Genomic DNA, 24,159 nt, shown 5'->3' with positions numbered 1-24,159 from the left:
GTAAGTTAAATTGTTTGAAGCAGTTTTTTTTTTATTTAGTGGCTGAGTTTCTTTGCTTAGGAAGCACCGCCCCTTCGGAGCGCGAGCGTCAGCACTCCAAGCGCTCTACTCACGTTTTTCTACAAACGAGCGTCACGCATATTATCGGGTCAATTTGCATATGTAACACCGCCCAGGGGGCAGAGCATGTTGATCCACTGTCGATCGAACAATCGTGCGGAAAACAGATGAGAAAAGTTCACGAGGGTTGCTGTTTGCAAACAGGCAGGGTGTTTCGACACAGTGCACGGCTTGACGGGGGTTTGCCCCACTTTTACTCTGCAACATGGACGCTTTGAAATCCGCTGGAAGGGCGATAATACGAAGCCCCAGCATCGCCAAACAATCATGGGGAGGCGGCAGGCATAAAAGTGAGTACGATGTATGTTTATCCTCTGCAGGAAAAGAAGGGGCCAGCTTGTGCTAATTTGGCTACACTAAGCTAGCAGCAAATGAAGGTCTACCGGCGCGTGCCTTAAATGTCACCATTCGCCAGCCACACTTGTTGGGGCAACTTAAAAGTCAATGTGGCGGTCGGTCCGTAGAAATAAGGGCGGTATATAGAATAAAACTCAAGTTGCCAATTGAAGTCGGAAGCGTGCATATTCAACGCTCTGAACTTGACTTGGACTCTTGACAGCAGCGCTCCGGTCCGCATCTCCATAATGGACACTCGGAGAGAGTAGCGCGTGTAAAATGACACTGACCCATCTTAATGTCTCACTAGTCAAGTATCGTCTAATCTTTGTCCAAAAACGTGAAGATGTAACAGCGGGAGTCCGGTGGTTTTGTGTGAAAGAAAACCCGGTGTTGTGTGCCACGTCACGTCTGAGATTTACAACAGAGGTGTACAGGCTTGAATTAGTGGTCGTATTTTCTGGCAAAGCTCTACAATCCATTCCTAGCAACCCACTGTTGCTAGGCGATGCACTATGCAAAACAAAAATTAGTCTTTGTGAAGTCTTATTCAGTCCTAGCAGCCCTAACTATAATTTTTGGCTTTCATCAGCGTGGAAACCACTTTTGAGATGAGCACATTTTCGGGTCCGCATACATGATGTTTTGCAGGATGACAATGTGCATTGCTTCCTCCAGTGACAGGGATGTGTCCCCATCATGACCTCCCACCTCCTCATCGTGTGGGGGCGATGCTGGCATGGAGCTGTCACTCGTGCCACACAGTGCAATCAATGCTTTGTTTCAATGATTAGAGTGATGGATGCTCAGAAGTTGGCACAACTGGCATCCAAATGCAAGTTAGAGCACCACATATGGTGTACAAATCTGCTTTGCCAATGCCTTTGTATTCCCAGAAGACCTGGAAGACAACTGAAGCGGCTAGATCAGTTTAATCCCCACCACCATTATTTTAACTGCATTTATCGACTTGTTGGCGTTTGAATGAAAATGAAGTCATGGATCAGAAAGAGAGCGGCAAGCACGTTTGCCATAGTTAGAAATAATTAATGAAAGCTCCTTCGGCCATGTGTCCAGCCATATGGTCAGTGTGGTTTTTAGCCCTCTTTTCTCAACAATATGCTGGTTGGCGAATTTAAAAAAACAAAACCCCGGCAGACTTTAAACAAATCCATAGATCAGCCCTTTATTTGTTCAGCTTCAATGTGCCAAGTTAAACACAAGTGCAGCCATTAAAGTGGTTCCGTTTACTGCTGTGATGTTTTAAATGGAAGTGGGGGTGGGAGGAGGTCTTACATGGCTTAACTGATATTGGCCGGCTTTGCTAAGCTTCACAACTAAATCTTAAAACGGGTCGTTTTGAGTCCTCACTTATTTTCAACTCTCAGTTATCATTCCCCGTGACAGACTAAACACACAAAAAAAACCTTAACTAATAACAATTACATACTAATCGTTTCTGACCTCCACTTCGATTCGCTTGTTTGCATATGAATGTATAATGGCCAACAATGCGGGACTCTTTGAGGCACAATTAAAAACTTTTCTGTTTATGCCTCCGGGTGTGTTTCTTTGTGTGAGTCGGAGGTTTCTAAATTAATCACTTGTCCTAATTTGAATGGAATAATGCTGGAATATCTTTTGCTTTGTTGGACTGAGATGGGATGATGTCATCTCAGCACACTTTGCTAAAATGATGAGAGAAATATTGTATATTAATAGAAATATGACATATTGCTGAAGTTCTCCAAGGTCTGATCACTCCTATTTAAGTGCACCCTATCTTGCCTGGATTAAAAATGTAATCAATAAATTGTAGCTCACATCTCTTCTCATCTTTTTATTCAGGCTTGCAATGTTGAGTTGATGTTCTCAATAACGTCACGTGGGATGGCTTACCTGGTGAGCAATTGGCTTGCCAGTTTGGCTCCGACACGTTGCTGCTGTAAGCCGCTTGAAAGCTCCACGGATTCAATAAGTAGTCAGATGACCAGAAATGTTCCATGATTTACACTGATCAAATTACAAGTGTTTTTTTTTTTTCTTCATTTATGTCTGAGTACTTCATTTACTTGAAGCGCCCCTCTCCACACCAAAACGACCTTGCTCTGTTAATTTTTTTTCCCCCTATCAAGGTATTAAAATTCCAAACTCGAGGGAGGGCTCATTTCACCCCTAATACGAAAGATATTTTTTCCTCTACGTCGTTACTTTGTTTAACTTTCATAGCGGAAAAAAAAAGACAATTCATTCCTATCTGGCCAAACTAAATCAGAAGAAGTGTGTGTGTGTGTGTGTATATATATATATAAATAAATAAATAAAAAAAAGAAACAATGTTGCAGTGCCACGCATGGGTGGGCCCCATTTCAACCCCTTACACTGAGTGCCAAGCAGGGAAGAAATGGGTACCATTGTTATGGTCACTGGTATGACCCGGCTGTGGGTTTGAACCCACAACCTCCCAATCTCAGGGCGGACACTCTCCTCTCCGGCCACTGAGCTGGTGAGTGATTGTCTGACAAAATCTAGGAAGAGTCGAAGTGCATAACCTCTAATGGAAGGATGACTCACCCATTGTTGCGCTTGTGTAATGGTTCAAAAGGAACTTGAATTTCACAACAAATGTTTTCAAGGTAGCTTAATAATCGTGAGAATTGTATTTTCTTCCTGCACCTTCTCCTACTGCAGATGACAATTTCTTTTGCTCTGTATCGGGCCATTTGATTGTGCGTGGAGCCGCTGCCCACTCGTAAAAGAGGATCAAGCCTTTGGCAGAGCCGCAAAGAGCCCGAGCCAGTACAAGACCACCCGGCCATCTTAACCGGTCTCCAAACATGATTGCTAGAGCAACGCTTGGTGTTTTTCCAAGTCTAGTCCCTAAACACAATCCCTACTAACCACTGAGCAAACATGACCCCCCCCCCCATCACGTGTTTGTTCGCTTATTTCAAGGCAGCATCACGCAGGCGAGCAATGCTCACTGACCAGCCGAGCACAGCTCCAACCAATAAGCCTTTCAAGTTTGCATGAATGCAAATGTGACCAATATGAGCATGGATTATTATCGTTCCGCATGAAGCAGCAAACATCTAAAATTAGAATCCAGCGTTTTAGTTCCAGGATGTCATGCTTTATAAAAAGCCGTTTGATCACGCTTTAAGATACCTCCTCCGAGATGGGATCTTGTTGTCGTCGACATTTCTTTCATGTTTGCTGGACTCCTACTGTGTCAATAGGTTTGATCTATTCCTTCATGCAGGGATCAATGGAGTCCCCAGACTCTATTGTCAAAGTGAAATGCAGCTCTTGGAAGTTGGGGATTTTTTTGAAATATAAGCTTGGATATGTAAAACTGTAGGACTTTTTATGTTTTGATATGATTCAATATTTTGGTTAATGGTTGTGTTATTGTGCAGGACACCTTATAGTTTAATTTTGAACGATTTGAGAATAAAATAAACGTTTTGCCTGATCACTCACTCAACTGTATGAGCCAAAATATTTTTTGATAATTATATCTCGCTGCAAATAATAATTGTGATGGGGGCGCTATGGTCTACTAGCTGCTAAGGAATCATCTGTGTTTTTATCTGTCAAAAATCCACAACCACATTTATGCATTGAAGATGTTTAAGGAGTGGAATTGGATGATTTTATAAAGAGAGAGAGGTGGGGGTGTCACCTCTTTTTTTTTTTTTTTTAATTAATCTGAAAGCAATTTTCTGCATGGATTGTCACTGTTAAGATATGGCCATGATCATATTGTGTGAAGAGAAAACCCAAATGGCAGCCAGCCAGTGTATTTAATGCAACTCATCTTACACAATCAGCCTTTTAAATGAAGCAGTTCATTGATGTATAGCCAATTATCGTTCGAGCCGCGTCTGATTCAATCAATTCATGTTTATCGTTAATGTCTGTTTTACAACGTTCGGGAACCTTTTCATTTGTACAACACATGCTAAACATTCCCTTAGTTAAATAAAAAATTCTTCCATTTGTTTGGATTTTCACCCACCCGTTAAGAAATGTGAATAACTCTTTCCAAGATAAATGGCTGAATTTACATTGCGTGGTGTCCCCTTGTCTGTTTTTCCATTTGCAGAGCTTCCGGAGAACTGGACCGACACGAGGGAGACCCTTTTGGAGGGCATGGTGTTCCAGCTCAAGTACCTGGGAGTCACGATGGTTGAGCAGCCCAAAGGAGAAGAGCTGTCTGCGGCTGCTGTCAAGAGGATAGTGGCCACTGTGAGATATCTATTGCTATATATTTTTTGGAATTCTCATCCACATGGCTGCTTGTCAATACTTCCTTGACTGACACTGATATGAAAATGGACATTCAGTATATGGCTCAGTTGGCCTCATTTTGATAGAAAAGGCTTAATGTTATTGGATCTGGCAGATCAGGGGATAATTTAGTTAGTGCTGAGAGAATAGTGGAATCACAATGACGTATGAAGAAGAGGAAGAAGGATCGCTGCGAAACTACCACTGTTGCGACATCATTGAAGGGGATATTCAGGATTCAAAATGGGGTTAAATCGAACCTAACCTAATCTGGCAGCATTTAGCCAGAACTAGTCTTTTGCATCCGCTCTGAAGGAATTTATTAAGAGTCTGGAATCATTTTAGTTGGACAGCCGTCTCTGGGAATGTTAACCAGTCTTCTGAGTTTTCTCAATTTGTGGCTAATGTTTCTTCCTGTGGTTGAGTGCTAATGGTGGCGCCTATATTGTTTTGTCTGACAGCTCCTATTGTAGTCATCTGAAAAATGTGCAAGATACATTTTGTGTCTGACATTTAGTTTTGTCCTTCAGGCCAAAGCCAGTGGAAAAAAGCTCCAGAAAGTCACACTAAAAGTCTCCCCTCGCGGGATCATCCTTTACGACAGTGCCTCCAACCAGCTTATAGAAAACATTTCCATTTACAGGTCAGTTCTCCGTTTTCTGTCATGTTAATGATTCAACTGGGCAAACCTGCTTATTGAATCCTTACTGTCCTAGCTTGACTTCAGCTTGTTCATCACATTCCTGAAGTCTGCCGTCACGGGATTGTTTTTTGGGTTAGAAAGAGGTGTGCCGCGCAAGTGTTTGTGGGTGCGTAATCTTTCTGCACAATAGCTCGCTCTTGCCGGGAAGCAACACAGCGACAACATGTCTAAGCTTTCATGGAGGTGTGACTGACTGACTGACATGCGCACAGTCTGTCACACCCGAGTGACGCAGACATTCTTACAATTGAAACCTTTTGCCTGCCTCAACCTGCATGACCTTAGTTGACCTCAAGCTAGTCGTGCCCAAATGACTTCCCAAATTCCATTTAAATTAGTCAGCATGAGGAGAGCTAGATCTGGAATATTCCCTTCGCAAAGATGATTTATTATTATTATGATTATTATTATTGTCATTATTATTGTCATTTTATTATTATTATTATCAACAATAATAATTTTATTGTATATATTATTATTATTATTCCCTTAAATGAGAATCAGAAATGCTTTGTTACACACCAGCAATGTATAGGTCAGTTTTTACAAGTCAAAATTGACCATTAATATCCACCAAGCTGGTGTGGCTGGATTTACACCGCATGGTTCAAGTGACACGATTGAAATATTTTCCTTCGCGAATAGACTATTTGTAAATCCAGCCTGGGTGCAATTGACAGCAAAGCCTTCATTTTTCTCGCTGTGTGGCAGGACGTTAATGCCGCAGCTTTACACGATCTATATTAAATCTACTGCGTGCGGTGGTGCTGGTCCTTTTCCAACATTTCACTCCAAAAAGGAGAATCAAGGCAGCCTGAGAAACATGGCTGAGGAAAGGTGAAGTACATGAAGCAATCTCCTCAACGGGATGTGAAAACATAAAGCAGTGTGCGTCCACCTTGCCGTCTTGAGTTTTACTGCTTTAATATTCTCTAGGAAGTTGGGTGATCAATAAAATAAATTGATCGGACTCTTAGACACCCAATTTCCCAACGCCCTCATCGCAAACACTTGCCAGTAAATCTCATGCTGGCTCGCTGCGATTCTTGCTGCCAACGTTTTTCTTTTTTCTTTTTTAGCTCTTATTGATTTCAAATTTGCATATCTTTAGATTCACCGCGATGACTTTGGGATCAATTTACAAATGTACACTGAGCTCCTCTGACAGCCCAGGAGGGAAAACAAACAGTGGAATAATGAATCTTCCTCCACTCTTTTAATTTTGCTTACATTTCAGAATATCCTATTGTACGGCGGATAAGATGCACGACAAAGTGTTTGCCTACATCGTCCAGAGCCAACACAACGAGGCACTCGAGTGTCACGCCTTCCTTTGCACCAAAAGAAAAGTGGTAAGCAATTAAGACATTTGTTGAAAAAAAAAAATACAGATAGCAACCAACCTTGTTGTTTCTTTGACAAAGTGCAAAAACATTCAGTCACAATTGGAAAAAAAAAAAAAAAAATGGAGGGTGAACATGAAGGGGGAGGATAGCTTGTCATCATTCCTTCCATCCCTGGAGATTTCCACACAAGTGAGCCTCACCCTCTTCCTTCCCCTCACTAATTTAGTTCTCACCACATCGTGACTTGCTCTGTGCATTTGTCCGTTTATGATGTAATAGCTGTCGTTTGTCTTCCTTTCTTCATTTCCCTCTTTTGTGTGTGTGTGCGCTTCCTCCAACAGGCGCAAGCAGTAACCCTAACAGTGGCACAGGCTTTCCGAGTGGCATTTGAATTCTGGCAGGCTGCCAGAGAAGGTATGCATGGTTTCCTCGACGACACGAGCAGTGTGTGACGGATGAATGGAAATGCCTCTCATCTCTCCCTGCCGGCTGCTCGTGTTTTTTTTTTTTGCCTTTTCCTCGAACTTATCAAGCTTCATTGTTGCTTTTTGATATTGCATTGCGCAATCCGGCAAAAGGTGGGCAGACTAGTCTTAATGTGCCATTTGCATAGAACACAGCCCAGCAGGAGATTTGTGGCATTCCATATGGAACCCAATATTTATTTGCTGAAGGTTTCATAAAGCGAGTGCATGTGCAGGCTATCCAAGACAATCAAAATTGCTGCGTAAGGAGCGAGCGGCTTCTTGTTCCTTTCACATAGCTCAGCAGAACATTATTGTCATTAATTGATTGCATGTCACCATGAAGGTGGAAGATTTGTTTCAGCGGCACCACTTCTGCCTAATTTGCAAAAATTTAAATTCCCAGTAGTGTTAAAAACACGTGAATGCCGGTAGAATAGTCACAAAGCACTACTGACAAGCCAGCCATATTTGCTTTGAAAGCTCAACTACTCCACTAGCACCGCCGCTCTCTGTTTACACGTTGTACATATTTGTAAGGAGAGCAAATTAAATGGGAAGGGAAAATATGATGATGTTGGGATAATAATGAGTTGATTGGTTGTTATTCTTGATGTGTCTCTCGGTGCCCTTCCTGCTTGTTACGTTGAAATGCTGCAATGACTATTGAATGAACTGGATGTGATTATTTTTTTGCAGTCCACTGCCTCGTCATTCAAGCGGGTTAACTTAATTAGGCTAATCTTATCAGCCAATTGCTCCTGCTTATTTGTTCAAACATAAGCGCTTTGGAAGATGAATGAATATTATTGTATGTGTGACTGGTGGAACATTCGATTTTTTTTTTTGCAAGGACAATCAGCCCATTGTTCCAGCTTTCCTGTGTGGTAGCCCACTGGCCTTTTCTATAACTGCACTCTGTCTCTTTCGACCTTTTGTCTTGCTGCACACGCAGAAAAGGAGAAGCAAGTGAAGTCGGGTTCAGACGGCCAAGGAGTCAACGGCGCCCAGTCTGACAGCTCAACCAGCCTGAAAGAAGGAGGAGGTCAGTCATGTCACCTAACATCATGCCATCTGGAACAAATGTTGCCTTTCATTGTGCCCAGAGTTGACATGACAGCTTGGGGCTTCATTGTAATGACAGTGAACATGGTGATATTGGGCTTGGCTTTCTTTCCTTTTCAATTGTACAGTCATAGACAACAGCTGCAGTTTTGTTTACAAACCACTGGACATTGACCTCGTTGTTTACGCAGAAGATTCTTCTCTTCATGCCTTGTGAAGAGGCTTGGCGTTTTTCAAGGCATCATTAGCTGTGTTTTTTTTTTTCGAACTGAGATAAGGCATGCCCTGCACATCCGTTCACGAACGTTCCTGTGTGCCTTTCCTGTCACGTTGCTAACATCAAATATTAACTGCTCCCGTTTTCTCTGATCCATTCCATAAGGGAGGGGTCGGCTTGATGCGAGTCCAGGAGCATCTGACATGGGCTTTGTAGTCAACCTTCCAGCCAAATGGCCCCGAGCTAGAATGGGATGGCTCCAATCTGTTCTGACACTTTATTTGGGCAGAGTGGGGGCAAATGTAAGCCCATAGGAATTTTTTTTTTTCTTTAAGGGGAAAAGAGGCATTCAGTGATGTGCCTGACACGGTGTCATTGTAGAATCAATTCTCATAAATACAATCGGGATCATTCGAACATGCCTCTCTGTTTGTCTGGCCCAGATTGAGGACAGCTCAGCATTGGAACCATTACAAGGTTATATTTATGCATCCCCCCTCACTCTGCCTGATCATGCACGCAGCAGGTCACCGAGTCAGTGAGACTGGTGCCACGAAATAGGATCTGCTCGTGGCAACTTAATAACAGCCCTCTGGCGTACTCCCACTTTAACAAATTACTGATCCAATCATCAATGATACCTTCAAAAGGGGAGATTTGTGTCAATACTTTGGAAGGTCACCTTCACCTCGTATGTTGTGACTTTGAGATTGCAGCAATGGTACAATGGCTTATGTAAGTGTTCTCGGGAGACGGCGTTACTTCCAAGAGTGTTCAAGTATTAGGCTTGACAATTATTATTGACACACATTCATCAGCCGCCAACCGCTTTTTTACATAATGCACAGATGGTAAGCCCAATGAGACACATTAGGCGCTTAATAAGAACAAGTGAACCTTAATGAAGGAAGCATCAACAGGATTTTTGAACACGCTACGGTTGCATGAGCACAACAGGATGCAGCTGTATATTTCAAAATGAATACAACTGTTCTTTGTGTCAAATTGTCCTGTTTGTGTTTTGCAGAGGTAGCCACAACTAAACTCCTAGATTTGGCAGAAGGGGCCAATGTAACGTTGGTCCACTCAGGAACAATGCAAATGGATTTGGATTCCTTTACAGTGCATAATCATGCCACTGAGAACAACAACACAGTATGGGTAAGACACGCCAATGTTGTGTACTTGTAGAAAGAAGAAAAATCCTGCCTTGATTAAGAAATACAGAATGACTACATAAGATGATTTTGACATGGACTTCCCTGTGTCTGTTAGGAGCTTGAGGACGGTCTGGATGAGGCATTTTCAAGGTAAACAATCTTTTTTTTTTAAATCAATGAAAGCAATACATACCCTGAAGGTGTTAGTTTTGTTCATAGTTTGTTAGGAGGGAATTGAAGACGGTTTTAGCAACTTCATTCCTTCTTTTTAGCTGTGAAACTACCACAAATGCAATTAAATATTCTAAGGTTCTTTTATTATAAATATATATTTGTAAATATTCCGTGAATTAATTCAATTCTACAAACAAACTGAAGACTTTAAAACCACTATTTGAATCGTGACTCCTGGTTTGCAGTCAGTTTTTTGGTTGTTGTTGTTCTACTCCCATCTAGTGGTAAGTTTTATAACTGCAGTTTGTTATGTTTGAACTGGATTTGCACTAAAGGTCAAATGCCCACTTCGGATCAATAATATTCTTTTGTTCGTTTGTTTTTGCCCGAATGGTTGAGATGTCTGCATTATTTCTGAGTTTCTTCATATTCCATATATTTTTTCCCCAAATGATTCCACTCAGGAGCAAAAATTGGAATCGTCACTCAAATCAAGCAGTGTGAAATAGACGTTTTCCCAACAGTCTCGTGTTTCCTTGCTGTTGTTTATGATTGATTGGAATGGCTCCAGCGCGTATATGCCATCCATAAAGTCATTTGAGTAGAGGTGTGATTGATTGACTATTTTAGTGTGCATGCGTGAAGGTGGGATGTGTTACAGTTCATCCCAACAAGTACCCGAGGCAATTTGTGCTCTGTTATCAGATGATTATTTTTTCCTCCACACTGTAATTACACCCCAACATCATAAATCTCCACTCTCCGTTTAATGAGAATGCTCCGGGCATCAGCATTATAGAGCTATTCCATAATTGAAGGCTGCTTTCGGGCCTGCCTGGTTAATGTTATCGATTAAAAAATTGTTTTTTTTTGAAAGTTGTTGGTGTTGGAGTGTAGAAGAAAATTGCACTGGAGTTACATTTTATTCATTCCATTGCAGCATTAGGGTTGAGGAAAACTGTAGTTACCCACCTTCTCCGCTAGAGAGCGTAAAAGTGCATGAAATGAAAAATCTCTACTCGACTGTGCACGGATCTGATTGACCAAAAATGAAAAAAAATCCAACCCAGTGAACAATTTTAAAGATTATTTAGACATACTATTGGATATTTTTTGCTATTTGCAGTGTTACCGCTGACTTGTGATATTTGCCCCCCTTTCCAGCCGCAGTCTGGATAGCTTTGAGTCCTGCTCAGGTAAAAATGTCATTTACTGGATGGAGTGGGATCCACCTCATTGCCCCCCCTTCATAGCCGCTCGCCCGCCCACATGTTATTAGATTCATTCCAACATGCCATCAACCATTCGCACTGCTCAGAACTCGTGCAGCGAGACAAAATCGAGTCATCATATACGTTGTCATCTGCCTGCTAAGGAATCACACTTTAGCCATGAACTTATTGTTTTTCCCCTTTGTAGGCATCATATTTGAATGTGCCTACAGCTCATCTCAGTATGCTGTATGCAATTGTAATCTCGTCCTTGTGTGTCCTCCCAGACTCGCTGAGTCTCGCACTAACCCCCAGGTCCTGGACATTGGGGTAAACCCTCAGGATTTTACCACTGATGAGTGCCTGTCCCCGGGCAAATGGGACCAGGAAGACGCAGACTTCCCAGCACAAATAGACTCGCCGGGGTTCTAATGGTAAAAGCCTCCGCCCAGATGGATCGGCAGGGGAAAAAGACGAGACCGTCGATGGGTTGGCCGCAGCCCGTCGGCTCCCCTGATGTTCGGACTGGCAGCTCTCAGGTGCTTCTGCATCTACTCAACCAGAAGTTGACACGAGCAGGCTTTGCACTCAACAGGCCAAAGCAATATCAAATTCTGAACGCAGTTTCTTTTCTACAACAACCTGCAGTCTTTTGATGTAACACTCTTGCATCTCCATTCACGGTATGTATCGTGCCTGTGTGTGTTTTTTTTTTTTTTTTTTTAAACATCACGTTTAGGAGTTTGCGACAGCAGGTCAATGTCTAAGCGTGCTGTCATTGTTACTGTTACGGACGGAGATGTTTCAGTTTCACCAAAAGACCAATACACACTCATTTTTGGGCAAAACTCAATTTACTACCTGTGTACATCAAGGGCAATGTGAGCTTTAAGGAAAAGTATGAATGTGTGTGTGTGTGTGATGACAAAAACAAATGACAATCCTATTTTTTTTTTTTCCAAATGCAAAATCTATTTTTGCACTGTGCATGTTTCCATGTTCAAAAGCACATCTTTCATGTAAGGAAATTCAAAGTCTAAATTATTTATGCTCACTCATACCTTGAATACAGTACTTTTCTTATCCACATTATAAACACTTGTAGCGTTTAGAAAGCTGCTTAAATTGACCCTAAGAATCAACCACATAAACATGTTGGTGGAAAACCGAAGTCTTCATATTTACAATGATTTATGAAAAAAACATATATATTTATCTGATTATAATTCTTGTTGGCTTTATTATTTTGTCCCTCAGTTTGCAAACCCCAGAAGCCACGTTACCTTTAAACAGCACCATTAAAAAAAAAAAGGATTAGAGGGAATGTATTCAAATGGTGCATTGGTTTATCTTTGGGGTTCACGCTTCAGTGTTATTTTTGTACCTTTTTGTTTCATGTACGACTTTAACTTAACAAATTTACATTAAGTCTCAATAAAGTATGTTTGCTTATGTACACTTGTTCCTGCATCGTAAACTCTTTTCAATATGCAAGGTTTTTTAATATAAGAAAAAACATCATTTCAACAGAATTTTATTACGTAGTCAGCATTTAAACGACATAAAAAATGTAAATAAAATGTGCAAACAATCACAATTCCAAGTGCGACATTTTTCACAGTAAGTACAAAAACACACATTACTTAAAGTATGCATTTAAACATTTAAACACGACATGCATTTAGTTGAAAAACAAAAGTGCTCATGTAACAAGTGCAAGCATCACAACAAATTTTCAAATCGCCTCTGCATCCCTGAGTTCTTGCTCTGCCATTCAGCCAGGGATATTTTCCTCTCGCCTTTCCTTAAGCGTACCTTGTACATCCTGAAGGCAAATGCAATTGTCATCCATAAATTCTACGTGCTCTAAAAATAACAACAGCACCTGCATGTGAGGTCAGAGGGATGTTGCCACGGTCTTTCCCAAGACTCGTAACCCACTTGAGCCATAAGATCTTGCATTTCACCGAGGGCATCTTTAGAAAAGACATCAACATGATTAAATCTTGCAAAAGTAACACAGCACGCTAATCTGACATTACCTTGATCCGCATTTGAAGCCTCACTGACATGTTTGTGAACCAACCGGACGTACATCCTTTTCTTTTGCTCCCAATCTTTAGAGACCATACTGCTACTGGGTATTGCAACCTCTTCTTTGTCATGATCCTGTGGGCTATCTGAACCATTTTCCTCCTTTCCAGACGCAGATGATTTTAGAACGGGGGAACCGATATTCGACACCTCCGCGTTGAAATTTAGATTTGAACTCGAGGCTGGTGGGGACGGGAGCGATGGTGTAAGGCACATGGACGAGTAACCATCATCTGTTCCATTAGGATCAGCATCTTTAGAGAGACGCCAGCTATCCTGAGAGGAATCATCCACTCTTTGCTGTTGAGAGGCAATGTTGAGAGGCTGGAATTCAAAATGAGCCAATGGCTCGGGAAATGCGTTAGGACATCTCTCAGCAAATACTGCCTTTCCATATTTTGACAATGGTTGAAGGTGCTTGAAAGTGATGCTCTTGCTCGACATATTTTGAGCCAAGTCTGTTGAATAAAAAGAAAAAAAATTACATTTCCAAATTTCACCCATACGATCAATAAACTTTGTAAATACAGTTTGTATTTCTTACTTATGTCGCGTAACACAAAACCATGCCGTGAAACAGCAAATGTATGCTTTCCATTTTTTCAGGATCTCATTGTATTAGTCCTATAATTTCTACAATTAATTTTTGTATTTTTACTTGCAGGATGCACCGACTTGAACGCTCGCTTTGAACAGACACTGCACTAAGGCTTGCTCTCATTGGCGATTCAATTAATGTTTATTTTTAAAAAATCATGCCATTTTTTTTTTTTTTTTTTGCGGTCTCCTTAAAAGTGACTATTAAGGAAGAACAAGTATTTTTGACGAGTTTTGGTTCCTGCATGACAACATGACTTCCAAATACATAGTCAGTCGGGTGTTAATTGAAAACTCGACTGGCTGGCACCGCTTTAGCTTTGCGCTAATGTCGTCGATATTAGATGGCAAACTATTTGCAAGCACAGAAACTCGGTTAAGTTCAACTTACACGATGTTGACTCGCAAACGGCAAATGCACAGTGTGCAGGAGACAAAATACCTTGCATGCAGCGGAACGCAGTTGCATTGGTGTTGGCTCGTAAGTAAACGATTCGTTCAAAAGAACGAATGCCTCTCAGTGAACGAAAGTGAACTGTTTTCAGTTCGTATGACTTCAACCAGTAGGTGTCGGTTATGCGCGTTGAAGCTGGTGCCACCTCGCTGTAAAACAAAACGAAGAAGAAAATGATGTAACTTCCTGTTGACAAATGAGTTGTGAAGTGCATTTCTCATTCACCAACGGAACGGATCTGTGAGTTCATCGGGAGAACGGATCAATGAGGGAACGAATCGTGACTTTCCCGTTCGCGAACGAGTTCATGGGTGAACTGTCTTCCTTCCCCCCGTGCATCAACGGATCAGTCAGGGAACGTGTTGCGTCTCCCTCCTGGCGTGAACTATGCAAGCCAGAATGTCGATTGACGATTTGCCAAGGAAAGAAAGAACCACTCACTGAAACACTACTTCTTTTATGCTTTGTTTTCTCCAAGCTAACGGCTAACTTTATTGCATGAAGGGATGCGCCAACAACGGGGAGATTATGCTTCTCTATGGGCCATCTTGATTCTATAACACTTATAGTAGTTTCTAAATAACGTGTATGCATATATACGCCTGAATATTGTTATCCATCTACTGCAATTTCACATGAGATTGCTGGTTTGAAATGTACTTTTATTATTATTATTTTAATAAACATTTATGTTAAAACTTGTCTGGTGTTTTATTCCTTGTTTTTATATTCGCTAGAGCTAGGGTTAGAGGTAGAGCTAGGTTTAGGGTTAGGGTTAGAGCTAGGGTTAGGGTTGGAGCTAAAGCTAGGGTTAGGGTTGCCACAGTTGCTTGTGTGCTACCCTATAAAACCATGTATGTTCCATGTAATATGAGCAAGGGTTCCATAGTGTAGTGGATAGTACTCGGGTTAGTGCTAGAGCTAGTGCTAGGGTTAGAGCTAGGGTTAGGGTTTGGAGCTAAAGCTAGGGTTAGGGTTGCCACAGTTGCTTGTGTGCTACTCTATGAAACCATGTATGTTCCATGTAATATGAGCGAGGGTTCCCTAGTGTAGTGGATAGTACTCGGGTTAGAGCTAGAGCTAGGGCTAGAGTTAGAGCTAGGGTTAGGGTTTGGAGCTAGGGTTAGGATTTGGAGCTAAAGCTAGGGTTAGGGTTGCCACAGTTGCTTGTGTGCTACTCTATAAAACCATGTATGTTCCATGTAATATGAGCAAGGGTTCCATAGTGTAGTGGATAGTACTCGGGTTAGAGCTAGAGCTAGTGCTAGGGTTAGAGCCAGGGTTAGGGTTTGGAGCTAAAGCTAGGGTTAGGGTTAGGGTTGCCACAGTTGCTTGTGTGCTACTCTATGAAACCATGTATGTTCCATGTAATATGAGCGAGGGTTCCATAGTGTAGTGGATAGTACTCGGGTTAGAGCTAGAGCTAGGGCTAGAGTTAGGGTTAGAGCTAGGGTTAGGGTTTGGAGCTAAAGCTAGGGTTAGGGTTAGGGTTGCCACAGTTGCTTGTGTGCTACTCTATGAAACCATGTATGTTCCATGTAATATGAGCGAGGGTTCCATAGTGTAGTGGATAGTACTCGGGTTAGAGCTAGAGCTAGGGCTAGCGTTAGGGTTAGAGCTAGGGTTAGGGTTTGGAGCTAGGGTTAGGGTTTGGTGCTAAAGCTAGGGTTAGGGTTAGGGTTGCCACAGTTGCTTGTGTGCTACTCTATAAAACCATGTATGTTCCATGTAATATGAGTGAGGGTTCCATAGTGTAGTGGATAGTACTCAGGTTAGAGCTAGAGCTAGGGCTAGGGTTAGAGCTAGGGTTAGGGTTTGGAGCTAAAGCTAGGGTTAGGGTTAGGGTTAGGGTTTTCACAGTTGCTTGTGTGCTACTCTATGAAACCATGTATGTTCCATGTAATATGAGCGAGGGTTCCATAGTGTAGTGGATAGTACTCGGGTTAGTGCTAGAGCTAGGGCTAGAGTTAAGGTTAGAGCTAGGGTTAGGGTTTGGAGCTAAAGCTAGGGTTAGGGTTTTCACAGTTGCTTGTGTGCTACTCTATGAAACCATGTATGTTCCATGTAATATGAGCGAGGGTTCCATAGTGTAGTGCATGGTACTCGGGTTAGAGCTGGAGCTAGGGTTAGGGTTAGAGTTAGAGCTAGAGCTTGAGCTAGGGTTAGAGCTAGGGTTAGGGTTTGGAGCTAAAGCTAGGGTTAGGGTTAGGGTTTTCACAGTTGCTTGTGTGCTACTCTATGAAACCATGTATGTTCCATGTAATATGAGCGAGGGTTCCGTAGTGTAGTGCATGGTACTCGGGTTAGAGCTGGAGCTAGGGTTAGGGTTAGAGTTAGAGCTAGAGCTAGGGTTAGAGCTAGGGTTAGGGTTTGGAGCTAAAGCTAGGGTTAGGGTTAGGGTTAGGGTTTTCACAGTTGCTTGTGTGCTACTCTATGAAACCATGTATGTTCCATGTAATATGAGCGAGGGTTCCATAGTGTAGTGCATGGTACTCGGGTTAGAGCTGGAGCTAGGGTTAGGGTTAGAGTTAGAGCTAGAGCTAGAGCTAGGGTTAGAGCTAGGGTTAGGGTTTGGAGCTAAAGCTAGGGTTAGGGTTAGGGTTAGGGTTTTCACAGTTGCTTGTGTGCTACTCTAAGAAACCATGTATGTTCCATGTAATATGAGCGAGGGTTCCATAGTGTAGTGCATGGTACTCGGGTTAGAGCTGGAGCTAGGGTTAGGGTTAGAGTTAGAGCTAGAGCTAGAGCTAGAGCTAGGGTTAGAGCTAGGGTTAGGGTTTGGAGCTAAAGCTAGGGTTAGGGTTAGGGTTAGGGTTTTCACAGTTGCTTGTGTGCTACTCTATGAAACCATGTATGTTCCATGTAATATGAGCGAGGGTTCCATAGTGTAGTGCATGGTACTCGGGTTAGAGCTGGAGCTAGGGTTAGAGTTAGAGCTAGAGCTAGAGCTAGGGTTAGAGCTAGGGTTAGGGTTTATAGCTAAAGCTAGGGTTAGGGTTAGGGTTAGGGTTTTCACAGTTGCTTGTGTGCTACTCTATGAAACCATGTATGTTCCATGTAATATGAGCGAGGGTTCCGTAGTGTAGTGCATGGTACTCGGGTTAGAGCTGGAGCTAGGGTTAGGGTTTGGAGCTAAAGCTAGGGTTAGGGTTAGGGTTTTCACAGTTGCTTGTGTGCTACTCTATGAAACCATGTATGTTCCATGTATTATGAGCGAGGGTTCCATAGTGTAGTGCATGGTACTCGGGTTAGAGCTGGAGCTAGGGTTAGGGTTAGAGTTAGAGCTAGAGCTAGAGCTAGGGTTAGAGCTAGGGTTAGGGTTTGGAGCTAAAGCTAGGGTTAGGGTTAGGGTTTCACAGTTGCTTGTGTGCTACTCTATGAAACCATGTATGTTCCATGTAATATGAGCGAGGGTTCCATAGTGTAGTACATAGTACTCGGGTTAGAGCTAGAGCTAGGGCTAGCGTTAAGGTTAGAGCTAGGGTTAGGGTTTGGAGCTAAAGCTAGGGTTAGGGTTAGGGTTAGGGTTTTCACAGTTGCTTGTGTGCTACTCTATGAAACCATGTATGTTCCATGTAATATGAGCGAGGGTTCCATAGTGTAGTGCATGGTACTCGGGTTAGAGCTGGAGCTAGGGTTAGGGTTAGAGTTAGAGCTAGAGCTAGAGCTAGAGCTAGGGTTAGAGCTAGGGTTAGGGTTTGGAGCTAAAGCTAGGGTTAGGGTTAGGGTTAGCGTTTTCACAGTTGCTTGTGTGCTACTCTATGAAACCATGTATGTTCCATGTAATATGAGCGAGGGTTCCATAGTGTAGTGCATGGTACTCGGGTTAGAGCTGGAGCTAGGGTTAGAGTTAGAGCTAGAGCTAGAGCTAGGGTTAGAGCTAGGGTTAGGGTTTGGAGCTAAAGCTAGGGTTAGGGTTAGGGTTAGGGTTTTCACAGTTGCTTGTGTGCTACTCTATGAAACCATGTATGTTCCATGTAATATGAGCGAGGGTTCCGTAGTGTAGTGCATGGTACTCGGGTTAGAGCTGGAGCTAGGGTTAGGGTTAGAGTTAGAGCTAGAGCTAGAGCTAGAGCTAGGGTTAGAGCTAGGGTTAGGGTTTGGAGCTAAAGCTAGGGTTAGGGTTAGGGTTAGGGTTTTCACAGTTGCTTGTGTGCTACTCTATGAAACCATGTATGTTCCATGTAATATGAGCGAGGGTTCCATAGTGTAGTGCATGGTACTCGGGTTAGAGCTGGAGCTAGGGTTAGGGTTAGAGTTAGAGCTAGAGCTAGAGCTAGGGTTAGAGCTAGGGTTAGGGTTTGGAGCTAAAGCTAGGGTTAGGGTTAGGGTTAGGGTTTTCACAGTTGCTTGTGTGCTACTCTATGAAACCATGTATGTTCCATGTAATATGAGCGAGGGTTCCATAGTGTAGTGCATGGTACTCGGGTTAGAGCTGGAGCTAGGGTTAGGGTTAGAGTTAGAGCTAGAGCTAGAGCTAGGGTTAGAGCTAGGGTTAGGGTTTGGAGCTAAAGCTAGGGTTAGGGTTAGGGTTAGGGTTTTCACAGTTGCTTGTGTGCTACTCTATGAAACCATGTATGTTCCATGTAATATGAGCGAGGGTTCCGTAGTGTAGTGCATGGTACTCGGGTTAGAGCTGGAGCTAGGATTAGGGTTAGAGTTAGAGCTAGAGCTAGAGCTAGGGTTAGAGCTAGGGTTAGGGTTTGGAGCTAAAGCTAGGGTTAGGGTTAGGGTTAGGGTTTTCACAGTTGCTTGTGTGCTACTCTATGAAACCATGTATGTTCCATGTAATATGAGCGAGGGTTCCATAGTGTAGTGCATGGTACTCGGGTTAGAGCTGGAGCTAGGGTTAGGGTTAGAGTTAGAGCTAGAGCTAGGGTTAGAGCTAGGGTTAGGGTTTGGAGCTAAAGCTAGGGTTAGGGTTAGGGTTAGGGTTTTCACAGTTGCTTGTGTGCTACTCTATGAAACCATGTATGTTCCATGTAATATGAGCGAGGGTTCCATGGTGTAGTGCATGGTACTCGGGTTAGAGCTGGAGCTAGGGTTAGGGTTAGAGTTAGAGCTAGAGCTAGGGTTAGAGCTAGGGTTAGGGTTTGGAGCTAAAGCTAGGGTTAGGGTTAGGGTTAGGGTTTTCACAGTTGCTTGTGTGCTACTCTATGAAACCATGTATGTTCCATGTAATATGAGCGAGGGTTCCATAGTGTAGTACATAGTACTCGGGTTAGAGCTAGAGCTAGGGCTAGAGTTAAGGTTAGAGCTAGGGTTAGGGTTTGGAGCTAAAGCTAGGGTTAGGGTTAGGGTTAGGGTTTTCACAGTTGCTTGTGTGCTACTCTATGAAACCATGTATGTTCCATGTATTATGAGCGAGGGTTCCATAGTGTAGTGCATGGTACTCGGGTTAGAGCTGGAGCTAGGGTTAGGGTTAGAGCTAGAGCTAGAGCTAGGGTTAGAGCTAGGGTTAGGGTTTGGAGCTAAAGCTAGGGTTAGGGTTAGGGTTTTCACAGTTGCTTGTGTGCTACTCTATGAAACCATGTATGTTCCATGTAATATGAGCGAGGGTTCCATAGTGTAGTACATAGTACTCGGGTTAGAGCTAGAGCTAGGGCTAGCGTTAAGGTTAGAGCTAGGGTTAGGGTTTGGAGCTACAGTTAGGGTTAGGGTTAGGGTTAGGGTTTTCACAGTTGCTTGTGTTTCATAGAGTAGCACACAAGCAACTGTGAAAACCCTAACCCTAACCCTAACCCTAACCACAGCAAGAGCAAGCCTAACCCTAAGCCTCAGCACAGCAAAAGCCAGCCTGAGCCTAACACAAACCCTAACCCTAACCCTAACCACAGCAAGAGCAAGCCTAACCCTAAGCCTCAGCACAGCAAAAGCCAGCCTGAGCCTAACACAAACCCTAACCCTAACCCTAACCACAGCAAGAGCAAGCCTAACCCTAAGCGTCAGCACAGCAAAAGCCAGCCTGAGCCTAACACAAACCCTAACCCTAACCCTAACCACAGCAAGAGCAAGCCTAACCCTAAGCGTCAGCACAGCAAAAGCCAGCCTGAGCCTAACACAAACCCTAACCCTAACCCTAACCACAGCAAGAGCAAGCCTAACCCTAAGCCTCAGCACAGCAAAAGCCAGCCTGAGCCTAACACAAACCCTAACCCTAACCCTAACCCTAACCACAGCAAGAGCAAGCCTAACCCTAAGCCTCAGCACAGCAAAAGCCAGCCTGAGCCTAACACAAACCCTAACCCTAACCCTAACCACAGCAAGAGCAAGCCTAACCCTAAGCCTCAGCACAGCAAAAGCCAGCCTGAGCCTAACACAAACCCTAACCCTAACCCTAACCCTAACCACAGCAAGAGCAAGCCTAACCCTAAGCCTCAGCACAGCAAAAGCCAGCCTGAGCCTAACACAAACCCTAACCCTAACCCTAACCCTAACCACAGCAAGAGCAAGCCTAACCCTAAGCCTCAGCACAGCAAAAGCCAGCCTGAGCCTAACACAAACCCTAACCCTAACCCTAACCCTAACCACAGCAAGAGCAAGCCTAACCCTAAGCCTCAGCACAGCAAAAGCCAGCCTGAGCCTAACACAAACCCTAACCCTAACCCTAACCCTAACCACAGCAAGAGCAAGCCTAACCCTAAGCCTCAGCACAGCAAAAGCCAGCCTGAGCCTAACACAAACCCTAAACCTAACCCTAACCCTAACCACAGCAAGAGCAAGCCTAACCCTAAGCCTCAGCACAGCAAAAGCCAGCGTGAGCCTAACACAAACCCTAACCCTAACCCTAACCACAGCAAGAGCAAGCCTAACCCTAAGCCTCAGCACAGCAAAAGCCAGCCTGAGCCTAACACAAACCCTAACCCTAACCCTAACCCTAACCACAGCAAGAGCAAGCCTAACCCTAAGCCTCAGCACAGCAAAAGCCAGCCTGAGCCTAACACAAACCCTAACCCTAACCCTAACCACAGCAAGAGCAAGCCTAACCCTAAGCCTCAGCACAGCAAAAGCCAGCCTGAGCCTAACACAAACCCTAACCCTAACCCTAACCACAGCAAGAGCAAGCCTAACCCTAAGCCTCAGCACAGCAAAAGCCAGCCTGAGCCTAACACAAACCCTAACCCTAACCACAGCAAGAGCAAGCCTAACCCTAAGCCTCAGCACAGCAAAAGCCAGCCTGAGCCTAACACAAACCCTAACCCTAACCCTAACCACAGCAAGAGCAAGCCTAACCCTAAGCGTCAGCACAGCAAAAGCCAGCCTGAGCCTAACACAAACCCTAACCCTAACCCTAACCCTAACCACAGCAAGAGCAAGCCTAACCCTAAGCCTCAGCACAGCAAAAGCCAGCCTGAGCCTAACACAAACCCTAACCCTAACCCTAACCACAGCAAGAGCAAGCCTAACCCTAAGCCTCAGCACAGCAAAAGCCAGCCTGAGCCTAACACAAACCCTAACCCTAACCCTAACCCTAACCACAGCAAGAGCAAGCCTAACCCTAAGCCTCAGCACAGCAAAAGCCAGCCTGAGCCTAACACAAACCCTAACCCTAACCCTAACCACAGCAAGAGCAAGCCTAACCCTAAGCCTCAGCACAGCAAAAGCCAGCCTGAGCCTAACACAAACCCTAACCCTAACCCTAACCACAGCAAGAGCAAGCCTAACCCTAAGCCTCAGCACAGCAAAAGCCAGCCTGAGCCTAACACAAACCCTAACCCTAACCCTAACCCTAACCACAGCAAGAGCAAGCCTAACCCTAAGCCTCAGCACAGCAAAAGCCAGCCTGAGCCTAACACAAACCCTAACCCTAACCGTAACCACAGCAAGAGCAAGCCTAACCCTAAGCCTCAGCACAGCAAAAGCCAGCCTGAGCCTAACACAAACCCTAACCCTAACCCTAACCCTAACCACAGCAAGAGCAAGCCTAACCCTAAGCCTCAGCACAGCAAAAGCCAGCCTGAGCCTAACACAAACCCTAACCCTAACCCTAACCACAGCAAGAGCAAGCCTAACCCTAAGCCTCAGCACAGCAAAAGCCAGCCTGAGCCTAACACAAACCCTAACCCTAACCCTAACCCTAACCACAGCAAGAGCAAGCCTAACCCTAAGCCTCAGCACAGCAAAAGCCAGCCTGAGCCTAACACAAACCCTAACCCTAACCCTAACCACAGCAAGAGCAAGCCTAACCCTAAGCCTCAGCACAGCAAAAGCCAGCCTGAGCCTAACACAAACCCTAACCCTAACCCTAACCCTAACCACAGCAAGAGCAAGCCTAACCCTAAGCCTCAGCACAGCAAAAGCCAGCCTGAGCCTAACACAAACCCTAACCCTAACCCTAACCCTAACCACAGCAAGAGCAAGCCTAACCCTAAGCCTCAGCACAGCAAAAGCCAGCCTGAGCCTAGCTTTAGCTCCAAACCCTAACCCTAGCTCTAGCTCTAGCTCTAACTCTAACCCTAACCCTAGCTCCAGCTCTAACCCGAGTACCATGCACTACACTATGGAACCCTCGCTCATATTACATGGAACATACATGGTTTCATAGAGTAGCACACAAGCAACTGTGAAAACCCTAACCCTAACCCTAGCTTTAGCTCCAAACCCTAACCCTAGCTCTAACCTTAACCCTAGCCCTAGCTCTAGCTCTAACCCGAGTACTATGTACTACACTATGGAACCCTCGCTCATATTACATGGAACATACATGGTTTCATAGAGTAGCACACAAGCAACTGTGAAAACCCTAACCCTAGCTTTAGCTCCAAACCCTAATCCTAGCTCTAACCCTAACCCTAGCTCTAGCTCTAACTCTAACCCTAGCCCTAGCTCTAACCCGAGTACTATCCACTACACTATGGATCCCTCGCTCATATTACATGGAACATACATCGTTTTATAGAGTAGCACACAAGCAACTGTGGCAACCGTAAACCTAGCTCTAGCTCTAACTCTAACCCTAACCCTAGCTCTAACTCTAACACACACAAGCAACTGTGGCAAATTTTTACATGATAAAAAGTTTCAGGTCCTACTGGGACTTGAACCCGAGTCATTGGGATGAAAATCCTGAGCACTATCCACTACACTACAGAACCCTCGCTTATATTATATGGAACATACATGGTCTTGTGGAGTAGCACACCAACAACTTGCAAATTTTTACCTCATAAAATGTTTAGGTCCTACTGGGATTTGAACCCGAGTCACTGGGATGAAAATCCTGAGTACTATCCACTACGCTATGGAACGCTCTCTCATATTGCATGGAACATACATGATTTTATGGAGTAGCACACCAACAACTGTGGCAAATTTTTACCTGATAAAATATTTAGGTGCTACTGGGATTTGAACCCGAGTCACTGGGGTGAAAGTCCTGAGCACTATCCAGTACACTATGGAACGCTCTCTCAAATTGCATGGAACATACATGATTTTATGGAGTAGCACACCAGCAACTGTCGCAAAATTTTACATGATAAAATATTTAGGTCCGACTGGGATTTGAACCCAAGTCACTGGGGTGAAAGTCTTGAGCACTATCCTTTACACTATGGAACCGTCGCTCATATTACATGGAACATACATGGTTTTATGGGGCAGCACACAAGCAACTAAGCAACGTATGTGGAGAATGGATTGTCATCCGGTTGTCTGGGGCCCTCTAGTGGTCAAAAATACGAAATGAAAATTGTCAGACCAGAACTTGAGCATTTTTTATTATTTATCAGACTGCTGCTCTGAGAAGTCTGACAGTTCTGGTCTGGTGAAATATGTTTCAAATGTATTATTCAAGGAATCTTCTTGGAAGATGAAAAGGAAGATTGACAGTAGACAATATGAGCGTCAATTTGACTTTCCAAACAACATTGTTACTTATTAAAGAGTTGATACAGTCATTTGGAGAAAATATTTGATACTTTAT

The 24,159-nt window shown here is 43.7% G+C and overlaps 2 protein-coding genes across 3 annotated transcripts; one reads left to right on the top strand and one right to left on the bottom strand.

The window, feature by feature from the left end:
* Nucleotides 1-154: 154 nt before the first annotated feature.
* Nucleotides 155-12,545, top strand: ldlrap1b (low density lipoprotein receptor adaptor protein 1b). Of its 2 annotated transcripts, none has more exons than XM_088356434.1 (9): nucleotides 155-410; nucleotides 4,565-4,707; nucleotides 5,280-5,392; nucleotides 6,690-6,804; nucleotides 7,140-7,212; nucleotides 8,218-8,307; nucleotides 9,572-9,705; nucleotides 9,820-9,854; nucleotides 11,043-11,370. In XM_088356434.1, exons 1-9 carry the CDS (start codon nucleotides 326-328, stop codon nucleotides 11,155-11,157), a joined length of 903 nt encoding a protein of 300 aa, XP_088212560.1. In that variant the 5' UTR covers nucleotides 155-325; the 3' UTR covers nucleotides 11,158-11,370. The 2 variants fall into 2 exon arrangements, with proteins under 2 accessions (XP_088212560.1, XP_088212559.1); XM_088356433.1 differs by lacking the exon at nucleotides 11,043-11,370 and adding an exon at nucleotides 11,377-12,545 and having other exon boundaries at nucleotides 161-410.
* Nucleotides 12,546-12,609: 64 nt separating this feature from the next.
* s100pbp (S100P binding protein) lies at nucleotides 12,610-14,367 on the bottom strand. Its single transcript, XM_088356435.1, has 4 exons — nucleotides 14,223-14,367; nucleotides 13,132-13,641; nucleotides 12,975-13,065; nucleotides 12,610-12,914 (listed from the first exon to the last, which is right to left on the bottom strand). Exons 1-4 carry the CDS (start codon nucleotides 14,227-14,229, stop codon nucleotides 12,812-12,814), a joined length of 711 nt encoding a protein of 236 aa, XP_088212561.1. The 5' UTR covers nucleotides 14,230-14,367; the 3' UTR covers nucleotides 12,610-12,811.
* Nucleotides 14,368-24,159: the final 9,792 nt, after the last annotated feature.

Source organism: Syngnathus floridae, chromosome 16, assembly GCF_059516105.1.
Source record: "Syngnathus floridae isolate MCC-2025c chromosome 16, RoL_Sflo_1.0, whole genome shotgun sequence".
Taxonomy (NCBI): Eukaryota; Metazoa; Chordata; class Actinopteri; order Syngnathiformes; family Syngnathidae; genus Syngnathus; species Syngnathus floridae.
The sequence above is the reverse complement of the archived record's forward strand: the minus strand, read 5'-3'. Positions and strand labels throughout refer to the sequence as shown.